The following is a 23,550-nucleotide window of genomic DNA, read 5'->3' as shown; positions in this document are numbered from 1 at the left end:
GCAGCTTAGTTTCAATAAAAGCTCTTCTGCACTGGGAACAAAGTTCACAGTATATTTTCATGCATCATATTTTCTCATTAGCTTGATAGTTCTGGAATTAGATGTTGTCTAGTCAAGGTGGTAATGGAGAACAAGCAGGTTGACTGGACATTAATGAGAGTTTTAAGCCTGGTTGTTGGACCATACATCTCAGCGTAACCACGGCAGTCAGGCCACAGGATGTTCCTTTTATTTTTTAAGAGGCATAAACATAAACACACAACAGTGGCTGGAAGCCAGATCAGGGAATCCTGGGAGAATGAAGAGATGAAGAAGCCCTCTGTTGAAGTGTTTGCCAACTTCCTGTCATCTTCACTGGATGAGCCACAAAGAAATTGAAACAAATCCAGTAAGAGAGAGATGGAGAGTGAGGGAGAGTTTTAGTTGCTGAAAGTGAGAGCATGCCAAGGGAGGTGTTTATAGAGTATGAAAGAGACAGGATGTTTAAGAGATTTGACTGGAGAGAGATTGCATTGAGAGAGCAGTTGTTGCAGATTTGCTGTGTCCAGAGGGTTGCCCCTCTCCCTCTGGGATCACTGAGGCCTATGGGTAAGAACGAGACCTGTATCACCCTGTGAAAGTAAGTGTGCTCAAGTTGGTGCGTGCTTCCCACAGCCACCCATATTCACCTATTCTTTCTGTCTTTCTCAAATAGCCAGACTTTTGACTTGCCGTTCTCATTCGCAACTCATTCAGGCTAAGAAATGTCAGCTTAGACTTGAAGACCATGTGACCAACATTTATAGCTGTCAACCACAATTTGTTTTGTACAATTTGCCAGATTATACTCTTGGATATCTAGCTTATTACTAAACAAATACTTGAGTATCAAAGATTTGATGCCACTAACCTGGCAAACTTTGGCGAATATAACGATTAGCTATTACTTAAAATTGCTCATTTCGTTAAAGGGGCAGTATGTAATATTGACAGCTAGTGGTTGAAATAGGAACTGCAGTCCAAATTCTAAATATTGGAGAGGGTTGTTCCCCCACCCCCTCCTCCTTAGACTCGAAGCTCACACAGCTTGCCAGATTGAGGAAACGCAACAGGAACGAGCGCAATTGACAATGCTAAAGTGTCTGTTTTATATGCCTCTGGTCACAGAGCTTTTTAGATTGATGCTGAGGCTTTTTAGGTCGGGTAGAATTTGCGATCTCTGACCCTGTTCGTTTGCTGGCTTCCATGTCTGCAATATGCTGTTTTACACCAACTGGCAACCCGGGGTGTCGAAATACTATTGGGTAAATTACCAGTAGGCAGGATCACATAGTCCAAAACAAAAACAGACATCCCGACACGGAACGCACATTTCACAGTAGAATAACTAAGTATTTGAACTTTGCATGTTTCCTAAATATCTGCAAACATATGGTATTTTCATGCTTTAGTACAGGCAAAACAATTACATTCAGCACCTTTAACATTGCATGAACATGCATTTGTTTCGAGGAAGACCCTGGACCCACGACTCTCGGGCGTCAACCTGATTGGAACTGCCTATTTGCTTCAAGTGTTTGCCAGTTTTATGCATCAGCCAGTCTCTGATTGGACTGTGGGTGTGCTTGTCTGAGGCTGAGACTGTCATTTGCTCATACATTGAAATAATTTCCCGTCAGTACTCACAGGAATCCCTCCTCAAATCCATTATCCATCTGTGCATTCTAACAGTGAGGAACGTTGTGACCAGAATTGTAGTACACATGGCATCCCCCGCTACCATGTAAAGAACCTCCGTGAGGCCCCCTCCCCCACACACACATCTTGTAGCCCCCGGGGGGATGAGCCGCAGTGAGGCTCAATCCACACTGCAGAACACACACCAAATGGCTCCGTCCTGCTCATTAGCGTCTTCCATCAGTGTGCTAGCTGGCATACGGGATGTTAATGGGCTGGTTTGTGAAAAAACACCGGATGTTGGTTAACCAGAAGTTGAGGGTGTGTCTTTTAGCTCTGTTCCAAAACCTAGTGCGCTGCTTATGGCCTAGATACAGTAGGTAGCTGTCTTCTAAGACAGCATTCTAAAATGAAAACTGATTTGGAATGCTCTACATAGACAGTAGTGCAGGACAAATCATGCTGCTAACATAAAGCAATACTTTGATTTTGATTCACAAACTTGCGATTCGATTTAAATTCGATCTCAGATCAAATATCTAGAATAGTACAAAATATTCTCAACTAATGATGTAAACTACAGGGAATCCTGTCAGTTGGTACATTACTATTAAAGGTTGAAGCTTAACAACTGATTTGTAGACAAACATGTAAATTGCACATAAGGCAGGTTTTTATAATACATTTTTTTGATGATATGATATAATCACTGTTCTACTCCATGTTGTTTTTATTGAAATATAAACATTTAAAGGGGACCTATTATGCCCCTTTTTAAAAGATGTAATATAAGTCTCGGGTGTCCCCAGAGTGTGTCTGTGAAGTTTCAGCTCTAAATGCCCCATAGATTATTTATTATACCACGTTGTATATGCCCATTTTTGAGTGGAAGGAAAAACATACTTTTTTCGAGTATCTTTAAATGCAAATGAGCTGCTGCTCCCCACCCTTCTTTACAGAAGAGGGCGGAGCCTTTACAGCTTGTGCCTCGGATACTTTGCCAAAAACTAACAACATCTATTTGGTTTTGATTATCATCTCTATCGTGGTCACGCTCACGTGACATTACAGTTCTTCATCATCATGACAGTTTATTATCAGCATGTGTTTTAAAGCCATATCAGGCTAAATTTCTGATGTATGGTTTTCTGAGCGCAACACAGCCGAAGCACGCGCACAGAATAAGAAGCTTTAATAAGAATACATTTCTTACTTGAATGCTGCTGTTAAATGCTCTGGCGAGGAGATAAACATGGCGGACTGTGCACAGCTCATTCAGGGCGGGGTCTATGCTAATAGGACAGAGTCCGTCAGCAGTCGTGGGCGGGGCCTAAGCATTTGTGACACTACAAAAGAGATACTGCTTATGATTTATGGGGTTAAAAAGGGTGGATTTTTACCATTATAGGGTGGTTGTGTACACACTGCGGAAACACATTTATGTTCAAACACCATGTTAAAGTGAATTTTGCATAATAGGTCCCCTTTAAATGGTGGCTGTCATAACTTTTTGCCTAGCTAACTATCAAGCTCTTGTGATTGAATGGCTTTCCTGAGGTAAATGTAAATTACATGACATAGTTTACAAGCTGTTCTGTTGACAACTCTCCGTGAAACACTGATTGAGACATGACACATTTCATTAAGTTGTATTGTACACATTCAGCATACCTTCTAATGTTCATTGACGTTTATTTTGTGCCATAACTAGTAGTAAAGAGAAATAGACAACAACAACAACAACATTTATTTAGATTTAGATTTTGAAAGCTGGGTCTTTGTTTAATTTCAAAAGCAACAAAAGACAAATTTTCTTGCAATTTTTTTGGATGGCAGGCACGCTACATATAATGTTTAGTGAAGTTTAGTTCACTGAAACTGAAAACAGCACAGACTAAAAGATCGAGCCTTGGGATTTAAGAATCAGAATCGGGTTCATCAAATTGAGAATCGGTTAAAATAGATAAATCTTTAATTCAACCCAGCCCTATGTATATTTACAATGCTTTTCAGTACGGAATGAATAGTAAGTGAAATCTCTTCCCTAGTCCACCATACTGGATTTTTTTTCACTGAGATTGTTGGACTGCATTCTGGGATTGCATGTCTAGAAGGCTACGTAATTAAGTTAAATAAGCATTTGCATTGAGAGCAAGCCATATGATGGCTGAGCAGAGCTTCTGTTTGTCCGCATTACCTCTGCCCTCCTCTCGTTTCGACTCGCCTTCCTATTCGTGACTCGTTCATGTTGTCACCTAACATTACTTATTCTCTCATTTCTTTTTATCTTTGTATTGTTTATCTCTTTCTCTCTCGCTCTTTTCTAAAGTTACCCACTCTTCTCCCCTGCTGTTCACACTATATTTGTGATAATGCAATTAATTTATTACTTTTTTTTTTTCCCATTTGATGTTTTGTTTCAGAATCTAGAGAGCCGCCTGCGATGTGCTCAGTGGAAATATTTATCTAAAAAGGCAGACAAAGTAAAAGCTGTGCAGTTTTACCTTTATTGCATCATTAGCTTAGAAATATGCAACTCTTTTGAATCCAATTGCGAATCAAGTCTTCTGTTGCTGCTGATGTACACTATAGGCCACATTTACATTACATGGTTCAAGTGACCCAATTCCATTTTTTTTTCCCTCCCTTGTAGCACAGATCGGATATGTCCCAAGGACATGTAAGCAGGAAAAAGCACATGGATTCCGATATTCTCAGATCAGTTTTAGGCCTCATTCATATGTGGAAATAAATCGGATATGAATCAGATATGTGCATTTGCGTCTGCCATGTAAGCAGACAGATCGGATATTTCATTGTCAATGCGAGTCGTACATCATTGAAAAAGCAACGGTGGTGATTGACATCAACTCAAGTGGACACCAACCGCGATCACATGACTCTTTTCAGTGGCGCAATGGAGTATGAAAACTCAACCCAATGTTTTACTGAACTTTAAAGATTGTGCGAAAAGCAAAAGCTTGTATTATCATTTCATCTGCGTCCATTGACGTTTTTACTTCCTTTTTGGCCTAAGCTTTTCTGAGTCAGTACATCTACCTTGGGTTGTTTTGCCAAGTGAATAGTGTAAATGCCGATATCGGATATGGGTCACTTTTAAAAGAAGATGTAAGCTGGTCGTCAAAAAAAAAAAAAAAAAAAAAATGTCAGGATATAGTCAACTAATCGGAATTGGGCATCAAGACTTGAAGTGTAAATCAGTCACTTATGAGGTTCCAGAGCTACTTCTCTCTGTTTATGTATATGACGAGTCACGCAGGTATTGGGCTACTCCGCAGCTGTTGTCGTCCCGACCGGTCTAAAATAGTCTGAATATAAACACTTATTATAGGCGTACCGTAATGATTCAATCTAGCCCAATTTGGAACAAAAAAAGTTACATAGTGTACCTTTATCTACATGTTTAGAACTCTGTGTCATGCTGCAAAAGACGTGAGACACAAACGCAAAGGAAATGAAAAGATAGAAAATAGAAAACTGAACATGGAAAACTGAAATTAGAAATTTTCCCAATAGGCAGCTAACTGAAATAACATTTTTAAAATAGTGCTAAAATTAAATAAAAATAATAATAATTACAGATAAATAGAAATATTAAAAAACCTTATAAAAATGAGAAAAACACATAGCAATTACTAAAAATAAAAAAATAAAAATGAAAGCTAATTTAAATTAAAATATGAATAAATTCTATATCTAATATCTGATGATATATTAGAAATAGAAATAGAAATAGTATGCTACTGTATCCCACAATGCAATGTGCTTGACCAGACTTTCCATTTCCATGTAATGAATGAACCAGAAGTAATATAAGCTGTGATTTTTATATAATTGGACTGTCAAAAATAAAAGCATTTTTAAAGAAAAGCTGATTAAAAATGCAAAAAACAGCATCCACTGAATTAAACATGAGGGCATGTGACGGCAGTATGGCATAGGCCTGCAACTGTTTAAAACATTACTGTTTCCTCTATAAAACCATGTATGTTGTGCAGTATAGGAATTCATTTCTGAACATAAGGTAGATATACACTGTATGCTTATGTGTGCACTAGATCCAGGAAACATTTGTTGACTCATCAGTAAAACAGAATAAATGACCTCAAACTAACATGCTGTGATACGCAGTGTATGAGTAAATCAGAAGTCAGCCAGTTTCCTGTGCAGCGGAAGCGCCCAGCGTGAGTATAGTACACAGAGCGCTACGTCACAGCGATGAGAAACCCAACACTCCTGCTGTATAGTTCTGCCCTGCTATTGCATAAGGCTGACCCGGCACACTGGGAAACATGGAGAGTGTGCAGCGTTTAGAAGCGTTCTGGCACAAATGCCTTGATGTTTCTCTGTTTGCTTTACATTTATGGGCATGTAGAGTCTTTGTGTTTATGTAAAACCCCATAGTGATTACAGACAGGCTGCTTAAAGAGATAGTTAACGGGAAATAACATTTAAAGCCCGTTCACACCAAGGACATACAGATGCAGTTCTAAAACGAGTCCACACCATAACTATATCGGTAATGACAAAGAGGAATGACATCAATGGAATCACTTTCAGAATGATTTTTTTCTAGCTGATAAACAATGAAAACAGCCAGTCAATTGACGACAGCCAATCAGAATCCATCCTGCTTTAAAGAGCTTGAGCATTTAAAGCTACAGACGACAGAACTGCAGCACATGCTTATTATAAACAGAACATTTTCGTACGTTGGTGTGGACGCTAATATAGTTATCTTTATAGTTATCGTTCTTGGTGTGAACGGGCCCTTTACTCACCCTCATGTTCAATCTCCAAAACTTACAGGAAAGCCCCATAAAAGTGGTTCACATGACTTATTCACAATATTCAGAAATCTTCTGAAATTATACAATAGTTTAGAGTGCAGAAGTTAATGAAATTGAAGTAATTGTTTTCTGTAGCTCTTAAATCTCATTTGCACACTTTCACCCATTGACACCAGAAGTAAAATGACTTTGTTGACTTCTTTCTTGACCATGTCAAGAGAATGACAGTGAAGCAATGAAGGGAAGCAGGTCTTGTGTGTGTGTGTGTGTGTGTGTGTGTGTGTGTGTGTGCTGGCCAGTCGAAATGAGCGCAGAAATGTGAGAGTGTGATGTGGCACCGGTTCATCTGAAGCTGATTGCATGCAAATCCTGAAGAGCCTCACGTTATTCATGGACGACTATAAATAGCTTTGGACTGAAGTCGCGCTCTCTTGGCTCTGTTGGGGTAGTAGAAGAACTAGCAGTCAGATCACATTGCATTAGGCAACATTCACCTCCCATGATGCCACAGAATGACTGTTTAATAAAGAGATGTCAAACACACTCGGGGGTGATACTTTAAACATCACTTTAGACAGAACGGGTTGCTTTTTTAGAGTTATGTTTGGAGTTTGGTCCTTATGATGCTTACTTTAAGTGTCCACTAGCATGGAGTGAGCAATGTACTCTCAATGGGAGCTGTGTTGCAGTTTTGTGCAGGGGATTGTGGGAATGGTAGAAGAAGCAATGTGCGAGAGTGTTTATCTACACTGCAGTTTAAAAGTTAGGGGATGGTATGATTTTTTTTTTTAATGATTTTGAAAGAAGTCTGGTGTGGACTTCAGGAGCAGAAAGAACACGATGCTGTTTGAAGTGTGTGCTTAGGAAACCCCCTGTCATTGTTTATGCAATATCTAATCAGATCAAATACACAATTTGACATGCATTTAATGTTCTCACATGTTCCTGTGATGGCCACACAGGGGATTACCATCTCTATAATAATAGGATGAAAATGTGCTTATCTTTAAAAACAAATGGGTTCATGGAATATCAGCAGTGTGACCCACATGCAAGCTTGTTTATATAGAGGCTGTGCTGTTGAAGTTTAGTCCCTGTTCTGTCTGAAATGGTTGATTTGTATATAGTTACACTAACTAGCACATTATAATTTTGCTTGGTGCCACAGGTTATTTTCATCTATTTGAGTATCTTAGTCTGTTTAAGTGTTCGCACAAAAGAGTAAAAGTCACAATGAAGTCTGTTAATGTTCAGAAGCGAAAATATTCTGTCATTATTTACTCACCCTCAAGTTGTTCCAAACCTGTATGAATTTCTTCTGTTGAACACAAAAGAAGATATTTTGAGGAATGTCGGTAACCAAACAGTTGACGGGACTTCTATGGAAGTCAATGGGGTCCATCAACGTCTGATTACTCATATTTCTTTAAATATATTCTGTTTTCAGCAGAAGAAAGCAATTCATAAAGGTTTGGAACAACTTGAGGGTGAGTAAATGATGACAGAATTTTCATTTTTGGGTGAACTATCCCTTTAAGGATATTATTTCTGTGAAGCAGTGGGGTTTTGAGTTGTGTCTGGCCCATTTTCTCAATCTAATCTCTTTGCTCCATTTGGAGAGTATTTAAAAAACTTTTTGTATGTTCTTAAAGGAACAGTTTACCCAAAATTTCTGTCATAATTTAATCACCCTCAAAGCTCTTTATTTTCCATTTAACATGAAAGGAGATGGGCCATCAGCTCTATAAGCATCCAAAAAGAATTCGTCAGTATGTGCTAAAAATCATCCTCTCTTCCACAAATTCCTGTCATTCATGTTCGCACGTATTAGAAAATGCCTTAAGACAGGTTTGATGCCAGATGTCATTGTTCTTGTATGTTTGCTGTCATACAGGTTTGGAATGACATGATGAAGAGTAAATTATTCACTTTCGTCTTTAAAATGGACTGTAACATGAAGAATTAATACTTTTATTCAACAAGAGCACATCAAATTGACCCAAAGGTAAAGACATTTATAATGTTTTAAAAAATTCTATTTCAAATAAATGCTGTTCAAAAAATACTGAAAAAAGGTGTAATGGTTTTCACAAAAATATGAAGCAGCAAAAACTGTTTTCAACATTGATAATTATAAGAAATGTTTCTTTAGCTGGAAATCAGCATATTAGAATGATTTCGGAAGTATCATGTGACACTGAAGACTGGAGTAATGACATTGCATCACAGGAATAAATTACATTTTAAAAATGTTTTACCTTATGATTAATCAAATAAATGCAGCCTTGGTGAGCAGAAGAGACTTCTTTCAAAAACATAACAAAAATCTTTGCTGCCCCCAAACTTTGAACGGTAGTGTAGTTCTGCTCGTAAATTTCATTCGCTCAGTTTTGTTAACGGCACAATGCCATGAACCTAGCCTGACTACGTCAGACTTCCTACTTCCGCTAATTTCATTTCGCTCCTGTAGTCAGTCTGAGATAGCAGCCTATCTTTCAGTTTTCCACCGGCCTTCGGACGGCCGGCCAATCAACGAACAGAGGGCGGGCCGAGAGCCGTGACGTAGACACTGATTGGACCGTGGATGCGTAGATTTACTTCACATAATCTGCAAAAGTCGTTCACAACCATGTTCACTCCGGTATTTCGCTCGATGGTTTTGTTTTTGCATCATACATGCGTTTACAGTGGAAGTTAGATGCGGCTGAGCATGCGCATAACACACGCCATAACCAAACGTTATGTGATTGGCTTACGGGTAACCAATGATTTTAAACTTCAGACAAGCGCCCCCCCGCGAGAAAGAAAACACTTTTCAATTATGCCCTTCCAGACTCTTTCTACGAAGCAAAGTGAAGTAGCAGAGTCTGGTATTACCAGGCTACCATGAACCTTGTCTAGTGACTAGTTCTTCCTCAGAAATGCTCATTGTAGCAGCCTAGCTGTTAACCTGTAAACATGACTGTAAACAGTTTCACTTTGTACATCTGGACGCTGGAATTGTGTCTGGTTATTTCAGCAGCTCTTGCTATTTCGGTGGACATGTATCAGATGGTCAGTGGGCGGTCAGTCTGAGATTAGATTGTGCTGGTCTGTGACTCTGTAAGATCAGATTCAGCACCCTGGACAGCAGCACTGAGAGCTGATGCCTGATCCTTTACTTACCCTCATGTTCTTCCAAACCTGAATGGTTTTCTGTCTTCTGTAGAACATAAATGAAGATATTTTCAGAAATGTATGTGTATTGTGTAGCAAAATTTGTACAATGGTTCCCAACGTTCTTCAAGATATATTGAGTGAGTAAAGGTTGATCTCTTTATTATTACAACAGAGAGATAAATAAAGAGAGCTTATATATGTGCATTTATTTTTACAAGAAAGATACAATTTGGGAATGACAATTGCTTTTTACAGTAAATGAATAAAATAACAATTCTGGCATTCAGTTGTTTTAGGTCGGCTATAATGGGATGCCATGTTAAAATGATAACAGACTTTTTTTTGTTTTTGGGTGTTCTGTTGTTTTAATGCCGTGGTTCATGTGTATTTGCGTGCCGCATTACACTGTTTTTGCTGTGATGGTTGACTGCTTATGTGGGATGGATTCTACTTTGGATGTAATTTCTTTGGGAAATGATAGGTGTCCTATGTCTGCCTGATCCGATCGGATTTGGTAACCTTACTAATGACTTTTTGGCACAGTTGTTATTGTGTGTGTGTGTGTGTGTGTGTGTTTGTGGCCACATTAACACATGTGTTAAGCACACCGACAGCGTTTAACTTACTGATGGCTTGTTCTGGACAGGGACAGGAAACTGCGCTCTCCAACAATACTGGAGTATCTATTACCGCTCTATTGTTAGTCATGTAGGCTATTATTGTAACTTACTCTTAAGAGATGTTCCCTCATCCTCCCCCCACCCACAGGCACGACAACAGCACAGCCACATGGGTAATACGGATGTACAGAGCAGAGTAACCACAGGTTTAGACTATAACACCTCACGTTCAACTAACTTTTGACAACCTCGGTGTGTACACGCTAAAGATATTGTTTCGAAACAAATGCTGTTTTTTTTTTACTTTCTTTTCATCAAAGAATCCTGGAAAGCGTAGCCTCAGCCTGACCAGTAGAAATGTGCCCAAAACCAGCAAACCAGCTGAGGCTACGTTCACACTGCAAGCCTGAGTCATGCCGAATGTGCTGAGTGCGTGTTAGAAATCAGGAATGGTGAGAGAACATTGTGCTTGGTACGTCATCAAACCAAACTTGGTAGTAGTGATTCTTGCCAGGAATAAACATAAACTGGACAGAATTTACAGAAAGCATATGATTAAAGACAGCACAAATTAGTGCTGTACCTTATCAGCGTTTTATGTTTGCCCCATTTTCCATTTTCATTTGGCATTTACACGCTCATGATGTTGATCGTTTGTGTTTAGGTTCATGTTGCAACATCTGCTTACGGATCTGAAAAGTGAACGTGTGTTTCTGAATGCTGGATGTATGGGGTGGCATTAAATGTGAGGAGGGATTTAAAGCTGTCACTCAAAGGTTAACCAGGGTCTGCTGCGACCAATCACGGCACTCCCAGCTCAAATGAGATTGCTTTTTGATCCAGATGCCACTGCGGAACCGATGACAGCTGGAATCGAGAGCTCCCTCAGTGCTAATCCTCTTTTAAAGGGAAATGTGTTCAAGGGAGGCACTTCCCCTGCCACCCTGCTGAATGGTCCTAATGAACAGGTGTCTGTCGCTATGATGGACCGCCTTGAACCCGGCTGCTATTTCAGGCATCACTGTGTGAGGGCAGGGCGAGCTGTAAAGTTAGCTTGCTTTTGGCTCAAGCGGTCATGCTGTGTTCCAAAACCCGACCTAGGGAGCGTTTTAAGGTTCCCAATGTAGGCAACTTAATTATGATGCTGCCTTTTGATGAAATTGTTTAAGGGACATTTCAAAGAATATAATCCCATAATGCTTTGCAATAAGCTCAGTGATTAACAATTAGATGGTGGGCAAAATGTCAATCATAAATATAATTGATTAAATGCTTACATGCATCAATTAGCTCACTCTGATTGGAATCTGACCTTTTCACAGACTGTTATAACATGTTTCCACAGTTATTAACATCGTTAATCTAGCAAAGTTTTTCTTATATTTATATACACTAAACTTTGTGTTGGCATTAAATGACAGAAAACTAGTTGATTTTGCTGCATGAGAGTAACCAATCTCTCAATATTTAGAAAATTCATTGAAATGCAATTGCAGATTTTTTTGTCTTTTGCTACTGGAGCAAATGGGAATGTAAAATACCAGTGCAAAATTAAATATTCTTAAATCAAGATGAATTTTCTTGAGATACAAAATGTCTAAAGATACTGTAATGGGCCAGATTTACTTAACGGGGCAAATTAGCGTGAGAGCTCAATTCCAAAAAAGTGTCGATGGCAGTGTAAAGTTCTGCGCGTGATCTACTGAAGATGTGCAAATTAAAGAACACATCATTTCCATAATGAACAATGCAATCTACCAATTAGCATCTGGTTTAAGACATGGTTTTTTGGGGCGGTAAATAATGGCACAAATACCAGTAAGCAAACCTTAATAAATCACCTTGCATGATTCATTTAAATACTCTCCTCCCATAAATTTTGCGTCTGAAAGGGAAACTACAAATGCATATGCAATAAGGCCAGCTGCAAAAATAACCCTGTCCACACCTTTTCAGCGCGATTTTTTTTTTTTTTTTTACTGCATGTCTTTAGTAAATCCTGAAAGTATTTTTTAACACCGCAGGGTTTGCGCTGCCACAAGCTGTTAGTAAATCTGGCCCTATTGTTCTTTTAAATATTCATCACAATTATGAGTTTGTGGTTAAAACTAGAACAAATATCTGCCTCTGTGGTCAGAAAAAGTATATTTTTTTCCATTTGAATTAAAAAAAAAAATTCTGACCACATTGGCAGACATTTTTTCTTGTTTTGAGCAAAAAGTCACTTATTTTGATTATTATTTTTCTTTTCTTCCAGAAAATAAGACTGATTGCCTTAATTCATTTTGCATTTCAAGTCAAAGTATCCTGACTTAAGAATATTTTGATATTTGTACTGGAAAACAAGACAAAAATACTAAGGAAAAACAATTTAGCCCAATAGCAACATGCTAAAACTAAACTCTTTTGAAATCATTTGAGACAAGCTCTAGTTGTGCGGCACATGGTTTTGCTGCATATGTGAAACTTTCAAAATTGTTCACTTATGAGGCTCAGTTTCTGTTAGGATGCTGTGTAGGCATTATGCAGCAAGACAGCACACAATGTTTTGGAACAGAGCCTGTGTTCACACACACACACACACACACACACACACACACACACACACACACACACACACACACACACACATACACACACGCACACACGCACGCACGCACGCACACACACACACACACACACACACACACACACACACACACACACACACACACACACACACATATACACACACACACACACATACACACACACACATAGTCTGTCTCTTAAAAGGATAGTTAATTTAATTTAATATTACTCTGTGTTCAGCTGAAAGAAGAAAGTCACATACACCTATGGCTTGAGGGTGAGTAAATGGGTGAACTATTCCTTTAAGGCAGCTTGTGTGGTTTACTCAAGTGTGTGTGTGTTTATTCAGTGGCACTCTGTGGTCTCTCAGATGGTACAGTGCAGGTCATGTTGACCTGGCTCTTTCTGGCATGAGATTACACCATTTCTGCTAAGCTCCTGCTGTGATTATGCCACCTGTTGTACACACACAAACACGCACACACACACACACACACACACACACACACACACACACACACACACACACACACACACACACACACACACACACACACACACACACACACACACACACACACACACACACACACACACACAGATTTCCACATTCATAAAAATCTTCAATAAAGATTTTTATGAATGTGGAAATCTGTGTGTGTGTCCCTCCAACTGTCACACACTCATTCACACAATTCTGCAATGTTAAATCTTGTGTTTAGACCATGTTTTGAGCTTTAAAGAAACATTTAAAGGCTATTTACAGCTATTTGCACACACACTACTGTTAAAGAGTTTGGGGTCAGTAAGATTTTTGGAGAGAAAAGTTTTTGAAAGAAATCTCTCATGCTCACCAAGGCTGCAATTATTTGATAAAAAAAATACAGTAAAACCAGTAATATTGTGAAATATTATTACAATTTAAAAGAACTGTTTTATATTGCAATATATATATCCTATATTAAAAAAATGCAATTTAATCCTGTGATGCAAAGCTGAATTTCTGGCATCATTACTGCAGTCTTCAGTGATTTGGTGCTCAAGAATTTTTTTATGTCAGTTGTGATGCTTAACTTTTTGTGTGAAAACTGTTATAAAATTATTATACATTTTTTTTTGATGAATTGAAAGTTCAAAAGAACAGCATTTATTTGAAATATTAACATTTCAACAACGGAAAAGTCTTTACTGTCATTTTTTTATTTATTTTTTATTGAATGTGTCCTTGATTGATCGGTAGTGTACACTTCATATCTATGTACCCAGGGGAAAAAAATTATGTCAAGCATACATATTGGCCATTCAACTGTATTTTGCATTATTATTATTTTTATTTAAAATGGTATTTTACTGTTAATTTTTAAACTGTGTATGTCGCTTGTGGCGTCATAATTGAGTCACCACGACATCAAAATCGACAGTTCTTTTCATGGAATATTGCATTATTTATTATAAATGATTTATCTGTGCACATCATTATATTATTAAAATTCATGTATCCTCGTAATGCACATACTGTTTTCATACTGCACAAACACTGTAAAAAGAATGCTACTTTTATCAGGTTTACAAATTGAGAGATAGAGAGAAAACATTACAATATGGCAGGATTTTTCCTCTGACGTGAGGCTGAAGGCTGTGGATGCTGCTGTGTTTTGGTTGTGATGGCAGAGAGGAGAGCGCGGGCACTGCCAGCCCCACTGACCAGCACAGACTGGCACACTGGCAGCTGTAATTGTGGAGTAATTATGCCCCATGCAGAGATTCAGCTCTGTGTTATGTAACAGGACTTTCCTCTTCTGTGCATCGCTGACAGCAGGAGGCCAGTGTGTCCACACGTATACACACGCACGCTTCATACAGAACAGCTGAAAAAGAGGTCAAATGCATTTCTTTATTTAATTTATTCCTTGCAGGTCACTTGTTTTTTCGCACATGACTATTTTCTACCTACTGTCTGACTTTTTTTTTTTTCTACTATGCCTTTAATATTTGTATGTAAAAGCCTTATGTTGTTATTGGCCTCTTTGCATATGAATGAGCACCAGCACTTTCAGGGGCTGCGGGTCAGTGTATATTTTAGTGTTGGTTATACTGTTATAGTTCGTATTAAACATTTTTATATTTTCAGTTTTAATTTTGCTTTTAATTAATAATTTTTAATTTTGGGTAACACTTTACAATAAGGTTTCATTTAACTATAAATGGATCAACTATCAATGAATACCATCAATACCTCTACAGTATTTATTAATCTTAGTTAATGTCAATCTCAACATTTACTAATATGTTTTTAAAATCGAAAGTTGTATCTGTTAACATAAGTTAATGCACTGTGAACTAACATGAACATGAATGTTTGTATTAACTAACATTAACAAAGGTTTAAAAAATGTAAATGCTGTAAAAATATATTTCTCATAGTTAGTTAACTAATTGCATTAACTAATGTTACCTAATGAGACCTCATTGTAACGTGTTACCAAAATTTTATGTACTTTTGAATTTTATTATTTTATTTTATTTTTTAGCATTTTTAGTATTACTATTTAGGTTCACTTTATTTATTTTTTATTCCCAGTAATTGTAGTGCTTTTACTTTAACCAATGCAGCATTTTTCTAATTTTTTTATTTTATTTTATTTCAGCTGTAATTCAATTAACAAAAATGTTTTGAGTAGTTTTAGTTGTAGTTAATGAGAACCCTGCCATGGGTTTGAGTTCACATGTTATGGTAAAGCTTGTTGGTTAATGTCATGTTTTTGCTTTCATATGCGGCACATTTTGGTAATGCTCATAAAGTGTCTGTATGTGTTTCCGCTGCATAAAGGTTAATTAATTAATAATTAATTAATATAGTGCAATGCATACAGTAATTGTGCTCACTTCTCACCGGATGCATGCTATTTTAATCATGGCCACTGTTTACATGGAGCAAACTCCATTTAGATATTATGTTTGATTTAGACTGTTTTAGGATATGTTCAGATTATAATTTTTTTATCAGGGGTTGCATATTCTGCATGGGTTGCTTTTTTAACGACATAGGCATAGGCATGTATGTGACGAAGCTATCAAAACGGATGCAGGAGAAATGGAGGTGCATCATCTCGCTCTCCACATAAGTGCCCTGTGGAGTTGCGGTGCATAACTCCTCCGTCGCACCGGAAAATGACCAAATCTTTGGCCATTTGAATTCTGTATGAATAACTCCGGTATTTCCGGCACCAGTTTTGACGGTGTGACGGAAAATACAGTTTGAAATCTGATTTGAGCATCCAGACTGAGACAGATCTGTAAAAAATCTGTTTCACGTTGTTGTTTTTTTTTGCTGTCTAGACTTTTAAAGACCCATCTGGATACAATTTTAATATGCAAACACTTTTATTTTTGCTGGCAGTCTGAATATGGCCCTATATCTTAACATAACATCTTAACCCAGTTAACAAAGAATGTTCCCACAACTTTCACTGTTTTGTTAAGGTTATGTCAAGATAAAACGTTCGGTAACACTTTAGTTTTGTTTTCTCACATGTAACTAGTTGCTTGTTAGCATGCATATTACTAGGATATTGGCTGTTTGTTAATACTTATAAAGCACATATTAATGCCTTATTCTGTGTGACCATATTCTACATCCCTTGATCCTTCCAAATAACTAAACTTAACAACTACCTTACTAATTATTAAGCAGTAATTAGGAGTTTATTGAGGCAAAAGTAATAGTTAATAAGTAGTTAATATTGTGAATTGGACCCTAAACTAAAGTGTAACCAAACATTCTTTAAATAACATGTATAGAGATTTAACATCATTAATATCTGATGTGTTCTCATGAAACATTCTTAAAACAACATTCTTGTTTCTTTGTACTTGATGAATGTTAATTTTAACCTTCACAAATTGTGCTGTAGATGCATTTCCCATTTCGTTTCTACAAAACCGATTCAAACGTAAGGCCACAGATTGAGCTGATGGACGTTAAGTTGAAAATAAGCATGAATGCTCCTTTAAGAGGACTGTGCTGAGACTCTGATGGTGAGATGTGGGGTGTATTATTTAAAGTGATGAGTCAGCTCTCATTCTATAGCTGTCACATCAATGAGGCCTGTGTCTCCACCTCCACTCAAGAGCGCCGAGATACTGAGAGAATAGAGAGGGATGAGGAGGAGAGAGGACAGTCATTTGAGGTTAAATTAACAGTCTGAGAACAGCTCAGAAAGAGGGTAATTTGGTTAGAACATCACATGCAATACTTGCGAGTCACCGCTTAACTAGTGCAGATTTTCTGCAAGTTATTGTGGCATTAGCTTCAACCTAATGTGTGACTGAAATCAAAGGCAGCTTGCTTGCCATCCATGGTATATTTATGATAACGACATAATATATCATATAATAATATATTAATGATATATAATCCTGCTACGCTGAGACTGCTACACTTTTGCAGAGGTTGGCATTTTTTCCTTAATAGAAGACGACATTTGACCATTAGAGGGCAGTGTCACACTGTTTTACCATTTTGCACAAAATGTTTCAGGAGAAAATCTAACCATATTCAACTTCAGATTCAGATGTTTTTTTTCTCCATTAATTCACACAGACAAATGCATAAATAATCTGACAGGGGATAAAGGGGTTCCAGATTTACCTAAACTTGATCTGAAACTGTACACCATGCATTCAGGACAGCATTCATAACAGTTTTATCTTATTTTAGGGGGTTCATTAAAGGGATGGTTCGGAGTAATTTCAACCTAGGGTCCTTTGCACCATGACCTCGAGCCAAACAACCCCCCCCCCCCCCCCAGAAGTTTTTTTCCCTTGGCCGAACATTATTAAAGTTAGAGCTTATTTAGAGATATCAGCCGAATGAATGGCTTTGTGCAGGCGCTAATGTATCCAAGGTTATATCTCGTAAATTACCACACTAATAATGCCCGGAGTGGTACCAAACTTCTACAGTAGTACATATAGCTTCTGTACTCATAAAACGAGGCATTGGAAAGTTTGTAAGTACATCAGGAGTTTATTTAAACAACACTTGCCGGATGGCTAATGCTACCGCTAACCCGGATGTCGAGGTCACTTCCGTGATTTGGGAAAAGCCTGTAAAAGTCCTGACAGAAAGCGATGCATTTTTTATTATTTTGCATTCCTGGAACTGGGCGTCGTTACACTACATCCTTATGCATCCCTTTCTGCCAGGACTTTTACGGCTTTTCCCAAATCACGGAAGTGACCTCGACGTGTGGGTTAGCGGTAGCATTAGCCATCCGGCAAGTGTTGTTTAAATAAACTCCTGATTTACTTACAAACTTTCCAATGCTTCGTTTTATGAGTACAGAACCTATTTGTACTACTGTAGAAGTTTGGTACCACTCCGGGCATTATTAGTGGGGTAATTTACGAGATACATCATAGGATCCATTAGCGCCTGCACTAAGCCATCCGGCTGATATCTCTAAATAAGCTCTAACTTTAATAATGTTCGACCAAGGGAAAAAAAGCTTCTGGGGGGGGGGTGTTTGGCTCAAGGTCATGGTGCAAAGGACCCTAGGTTGAAATTACTCCGAACCATCCCTTTAACCCTCTTTCCTTGTGGTTTGTATATGCTACTGAAGTTCTTACAGGGTAATGCCGTGGTGGATTTATTCTATTTATGTATTTATATAGTTTTAAGCTCAACACATTGAGTCTGATGGACTATGTGTCGTGGACGGTGTGCTTTCTTTGTGTGGTCGACTTGTCTGTGGAGGGCAGAAAGATAATTTCCCTGTTTTATTTCTATTATTTGTTTCTTTTTATTTAAAATATTTAAGTGTTCCATGTCTTTGCATGTTTTCTTTTTTTGTGTATACGTTTAAAATGATCATGGTCATATCTATTTGCATATTTAGTTTGTTTCACATGTAATGGCGGGTGGTTGGTATGACCTATATAAGTATCAAATCAAAAGATAATATTATATACGATTTTAGATGTTATATTCCCAACCAATCATGTTAGGTTGCCTGTGTTAAAAATGTTTTGACTCACAACCGTAAACCTAAAATAATAAAACAGATGTGACAAAATTATAATTGGATGCGTCACCTTTGAATCCATATGCTGTCATACCGCCCTGCACATCATATGTGTTGATATTTGTTTGACTGTTTTTCCATGGTTTTATTTTAAATTTTATGTTAGTCTTGTGCTTTATTTCTGTTGTCATCATGCTCTTTTTTTGACTTTTTTTATTTATTTTTAGGGTCAAAGAAGATGCAACGTCTCAGCCAGTCCAGTAAGTAACACTAAGCGAGGCCTAGACGGATTCTGTGGACTTTCCCCTCATTTTCCGCATTGATTTTGGGGCAAAAGCTGCAGAATATTCTTATTGGTGACTACACAATCATAATCAGATTCGCCAAAGCATTTAGTAAACAAACAATATAGGGGCAGAACTTTGTCAGCAGTTCAAATTCTGCAGTTTTTCTCCAGGCAATGATTCTGTGTGGGCTTCTCTTAGCTAGAGACCTCAAGGCTTTGACATTCCCGCGTGTGCGTTTGTTGTGGCTTCCTCTGTGATTGGCAGCTCTTTCCCCCTACTCTCTCTAGTGATTGGCTGCAGTCTGTTATGGCTCTGTTCGAAAAGCTTTTGGCAGCTTCATCCACATGCAGGCTGGATGCACAAGTCCTGCTTTATTTTGCTTGTTTGTCGACTCTGTGAGTTGCACATGGACACTGTTTGATCTCTTTCTCTGTATCTGTGGACAATTGACCGTATCCCGGGCTGATGGATGCAAAATTCATTTCACTCACTCCGGCTTCTTTGCTTCCTTCTCTGGCTGAGTGTCACCTCTTCTTTTTTCCCCCATCTATCAGGACTCCATCTTTGTATTTCTCTTTTTCTTCTTTCTCTAGTCTCACAAAGCTTTCAGCAAAATCCACTTGTTCTTATTCCAGCCACAAAATGGCCACTTAGTTTTTACCACAATAATAGAACTCTTGTGGGGAAAAAATTGCACGGCATTTTCTGTCCATGACCATTTATATGAGAAATGCTGGAAAAGTCAAGCCACCTTTATTTATATAGCACTTTATACAACACAGCTTGTTTTAAAGCGGCTTTACAGGGGTAAACAGAAAAATAATGATTTAATGATGCAAACAGAGTTCAATTCTGCTGTAAGGCTCTAAAAAGAAAATAGTGTCATTGTTCAGCTGAGGTCAGTTCAGTGTTGATTCAGTTCAATAATTGTGTAAAGCTCATCAATATGAAATAAATTCAATTTAGCTATAAAGCAGCTCTGCAGAAAACAAGTGATGTCATCATCCAGCTCAGTTCAGGTCTCATCCAGTGCAGTCAAAGCAATAATATTGCTGGAAAAAAAATAATAGTGGAATTGTTTTTGCACTTTGTAATTAGACTGTCTTTTTGTCTAAAAGTAATAAATATGATTTCATATAACAAAAAAAAAGAGCAGCATATAAAGTTTTTCTCATGCATATCTAGTTTACTTACTGCTAAGTGCCAAAACAACAACAACAACAAAATAATAATGCCACTAGACTGGACCACTTTGACATATCCAGTGATTTGTTCTTCCTCAGAAATACAAAGTTCTGTCATGAAACTCTAGATGGCGCAGGTCCCTCAATCTGCTTGCAATCACATCATTCTCTATAGGGCACAGCCGATTGGTTCCTGCTGTGTCAGTAGCCAATGAGCTCGCTGCTCAACCTTCAAATACTTGGTCAGCATTTTCTGTAACAGTCGCTTTCAGAAACCCTCCCCCTTCCCCAGCTCCACCTGTATAGATCTGTTACGGGTAATTCATGTATGCTATATTGTGCTGCAGCAGAATATCTTGCTCACAGCAGCGAATCTGTGTTTACTATTGGCAGTATAAAGTCCCGTACTTGCTCTGTAGCAGCAGCAGCAATAACAGCATCAGCAGTCCAAACATATCAACATTGTGAAATCCATTACCATGCCAAACACTCAGAGAGTTGACATGACAGAAAAGTTTATAGCAACCTGGTACATTTCCAAACACGATTATTTTCCCAGAAAGGATTAAAAAAGTGAGACGGCCCTGTCTTTCTCTCTGTCTTTCTTTCTCTCTGTCCTAGTAGCTCTTGTAGCTGTACATGCTGTACCCTTTATGTGTGTTCCCTATGAATGTAGCTGCACTGCTGCAGTTGTTGTCATGATATTGGCGCGTATGTCGACTGGAAGCAGGCTTGTTGACCTGATATTGAGTTGCGCTGTCTGCTTGTTCATACAGGTGGTTTCCCTTTAGCGGAATCACTGATCTGGTTAATAACGTTCTCCAGCCCCAAACAAAGTCCCAAAACCAACCGCAAACAGAGCCTCCAAAGGAGCCGGAGACGTAAGTAAGACTGAATGGATTAATCTTTGCCCTCAAAAAGTTATTTTGCCCAGAAAACCTTGAATTATGTGCCATTTCTGTGGAAACGACTCACCTTTCACTGATAGTGCTGAAATTTATCAAAATTCATCATCAGTTCATCAAAATCTTTAATGTAATTAATTAAATGGTATATGTTGATCAATTAATCACTTAATTCATTATCCATAAAAATGAGCTGTTAACACTGTTTTGAACTAACAACTTCTTTTACAGCATTTATTAATTTAGCTGGTAATTAATACTTTTTTTAGAGTTACTTAACCAACACTGTTAGTGTTGGATATAAATATAAATATACAGAGCTATCAAGGGAACTAAATGAACAACAGGCGAAAGTAATCAGTAACTAAGGAAACTAACTAGGGCACGACAAAGACTAAACCGAAAGGGTAAACATGAAACAAGACACATGAACAAAAACTAAAGACATAACCCTGACATTTACATTAAAAACTTATAATTTTACATTAGATGTTAAATCCACCAGTGTTTTACATAGAATTGTTCTACAGTCTATACAGTTTTTAATGTAATTACATCAGATGTAACTGTAATTAAATTACAGAAAAATTAAGAGTAATCCCTATATGTGTGTTTATGTATATATATGCATTTGTGTGTGTGTATATATATATACAAACCTTTATGTTAGATGTGATTAATCACAATTCATCGATTTTGACAGCCCTAATATATATAACAATAGTATTCGATTGTTGCATTCATGATGCATTATGAATTAACTCTTGTTAGCGAATTTTTTAATGAGGTTAATTTAATTCTATTTTATTGTAATGAGAAATGAAAACTTTGAATATCTTAAGTTGCTCAGATGATAGAAAAATGACTTGCATACAGGTCAGTGGGCATGAGAAATGTAGTTATTTTTATTATGTTTTTCTTTACAATTAATTATGCTAAATTAATGTGATAAAGCGCTAAATAAATGTAATGACAGTCCTTATTACACTATTAGTTTTATATTACACTATTAGTTTTATATTATATAATAGCACGTTTTGATCAGTATGGTCCATCAATTCGATTTGATTACGAGATCTGCATTAGAGACCTGCATTAAGCATGGGTTTTGTATTACACTGATGTCGACTACAAATTTATTAGTAGCTTAAACAGGTAAAGCGCAGGTCTTCAGGTGGCCACGGTGTCACTCATAAAGGGAGTCCGTATCAGTGTACTGGCTCGTGTTTCTTTGACTTCTCTATCTGCTGTGTGTCAGATGAGACGTGAAGAATGGCGTATGGTTATATTATGGGTTATGCTCTCCAGCTGTCTGTAATGCTACCTGAGCCAGCGCACCTGTCAGACCTCTGGAGCTCCTCCAGCCTTCCCATCATCCACCTGACTGCTGTCTGGAGCCCGGCTGCATATGCGAGGATAGATGCTGGTGTTAAATAGAAAATTTGTCATCATGTCAATTCAGACACATACAGTATGATCTTTCTTTCTGACAGAAGACTGTCTCGTGTCACTGACTAGAATATAATATTGCATTTTGTTAAAGGGGTATGTGACGTGTATCTGAGAGCGGAGCATGGGGTCAGACAGTGAGTGGTACTGTATATCCACATGTTCTGAGGGTAAGAGGGCAGAGGTCAAGGGGTCGTTGAAAGCAGACCTGCTCATTGGTGTGACTTGATCCTAGAGGGGTGAAAAGTCACTGTCTTAAACAGAAATTATGTCTGGTGGAGTTCAGGGTGTCAGGGTTGGCTAGTTAGCTTTAAAAAGTTAGAACCTGTTGGTAAAAAGACTTTTTTTTTTCATTGAAGGTCAGTAATAACCAATGTTATAGTTTATTTATATAATGTTATGGTTTGAATAACATTTTTTAATTAACCTTTATTTTTATATTTTAATTTTACTTACTTTTTTATTTTATTTTATGTGCTTCTGCCTTTTTTAAAATATTACTCTTTAGGTTTCATTTTTTATTTGTTTTTATTTTTATTTGTTTTTATTTTATTAATTTACAGTTAGTAATTTCAGTCCTTCAACTTCAACTTATTTCATTGAGTTGCCATTGCAGTGTTTAATTTAATTTAATTTAATTTAATTTAATTTAATTTAATTTAATTTTATCTTATTAAATTTGTTTTAATTTTTTAAATTTTTTTTTTTTTTTTTTTTTTTTTTTTTTAATTTTTGCAGCTAACAATGTTTTTAATAGTAACCCTGGTCAAAACCCTGGTAATTATATTTTTTTTTTATTATTTACAGTTTGTAATTTTTGTGCTTCAACTTAAACTTATTTCAGTGAGTTGCCTATTTTATTTTATTTTTAAATAATTTTAA

The 23,550-nt window shown here is 37.4% G+C and overlaps 1 protein-coding gene across 3 annotated transcripts in view; it reads left to right on the top strand.

The window, feature by feature from the left end:
• The window catches only part of rims2a (regulating synaptic membrane exocytosis 2a), a gene marked incomplete at its 3' end in the record, with an annotated part of 189,910 nt that overhangs the window by 4,750 nt on the left and 161,610 nt on the right, over positions 1-23,550 (top strand). The window contains exons 3-4 of one of the 3 annotated variants that reach the window (XM_084385425.1): positions 19,071-19,103; positions 21,091-21,195. The exons of the other annotated variants lie outside the window; for them this stretch is intronic. Coding sequence (XP_084241551.1) covers positions 19,071-19,103; positions 21,091-21,195 — 138 coding nt within the window. The remainder of the gene's footprint in view (positions 1-19,070; positions 19,104-21,090; positions 21,196-23,550) is intronic. 3 annotated transcript variants of the gene reach the window in all.

Source organism: Rutilus rutilus, assembly GCF_951802725.1.
Source record: "Rutilus rutilus genome assembly, chromosome: 17".
Lineage (NCBI taxonomy): Eukaryota > Metazoa > Chordata > Actinopteri > Cypriniformes > Leuciscidae > Rutilus > Rutilus rutilus.
The sequence above is the reverse complement of the archived record's forward strand: the minus strand, read 5'-3'. Positions and strand labels throughout refer to the sequence as shown.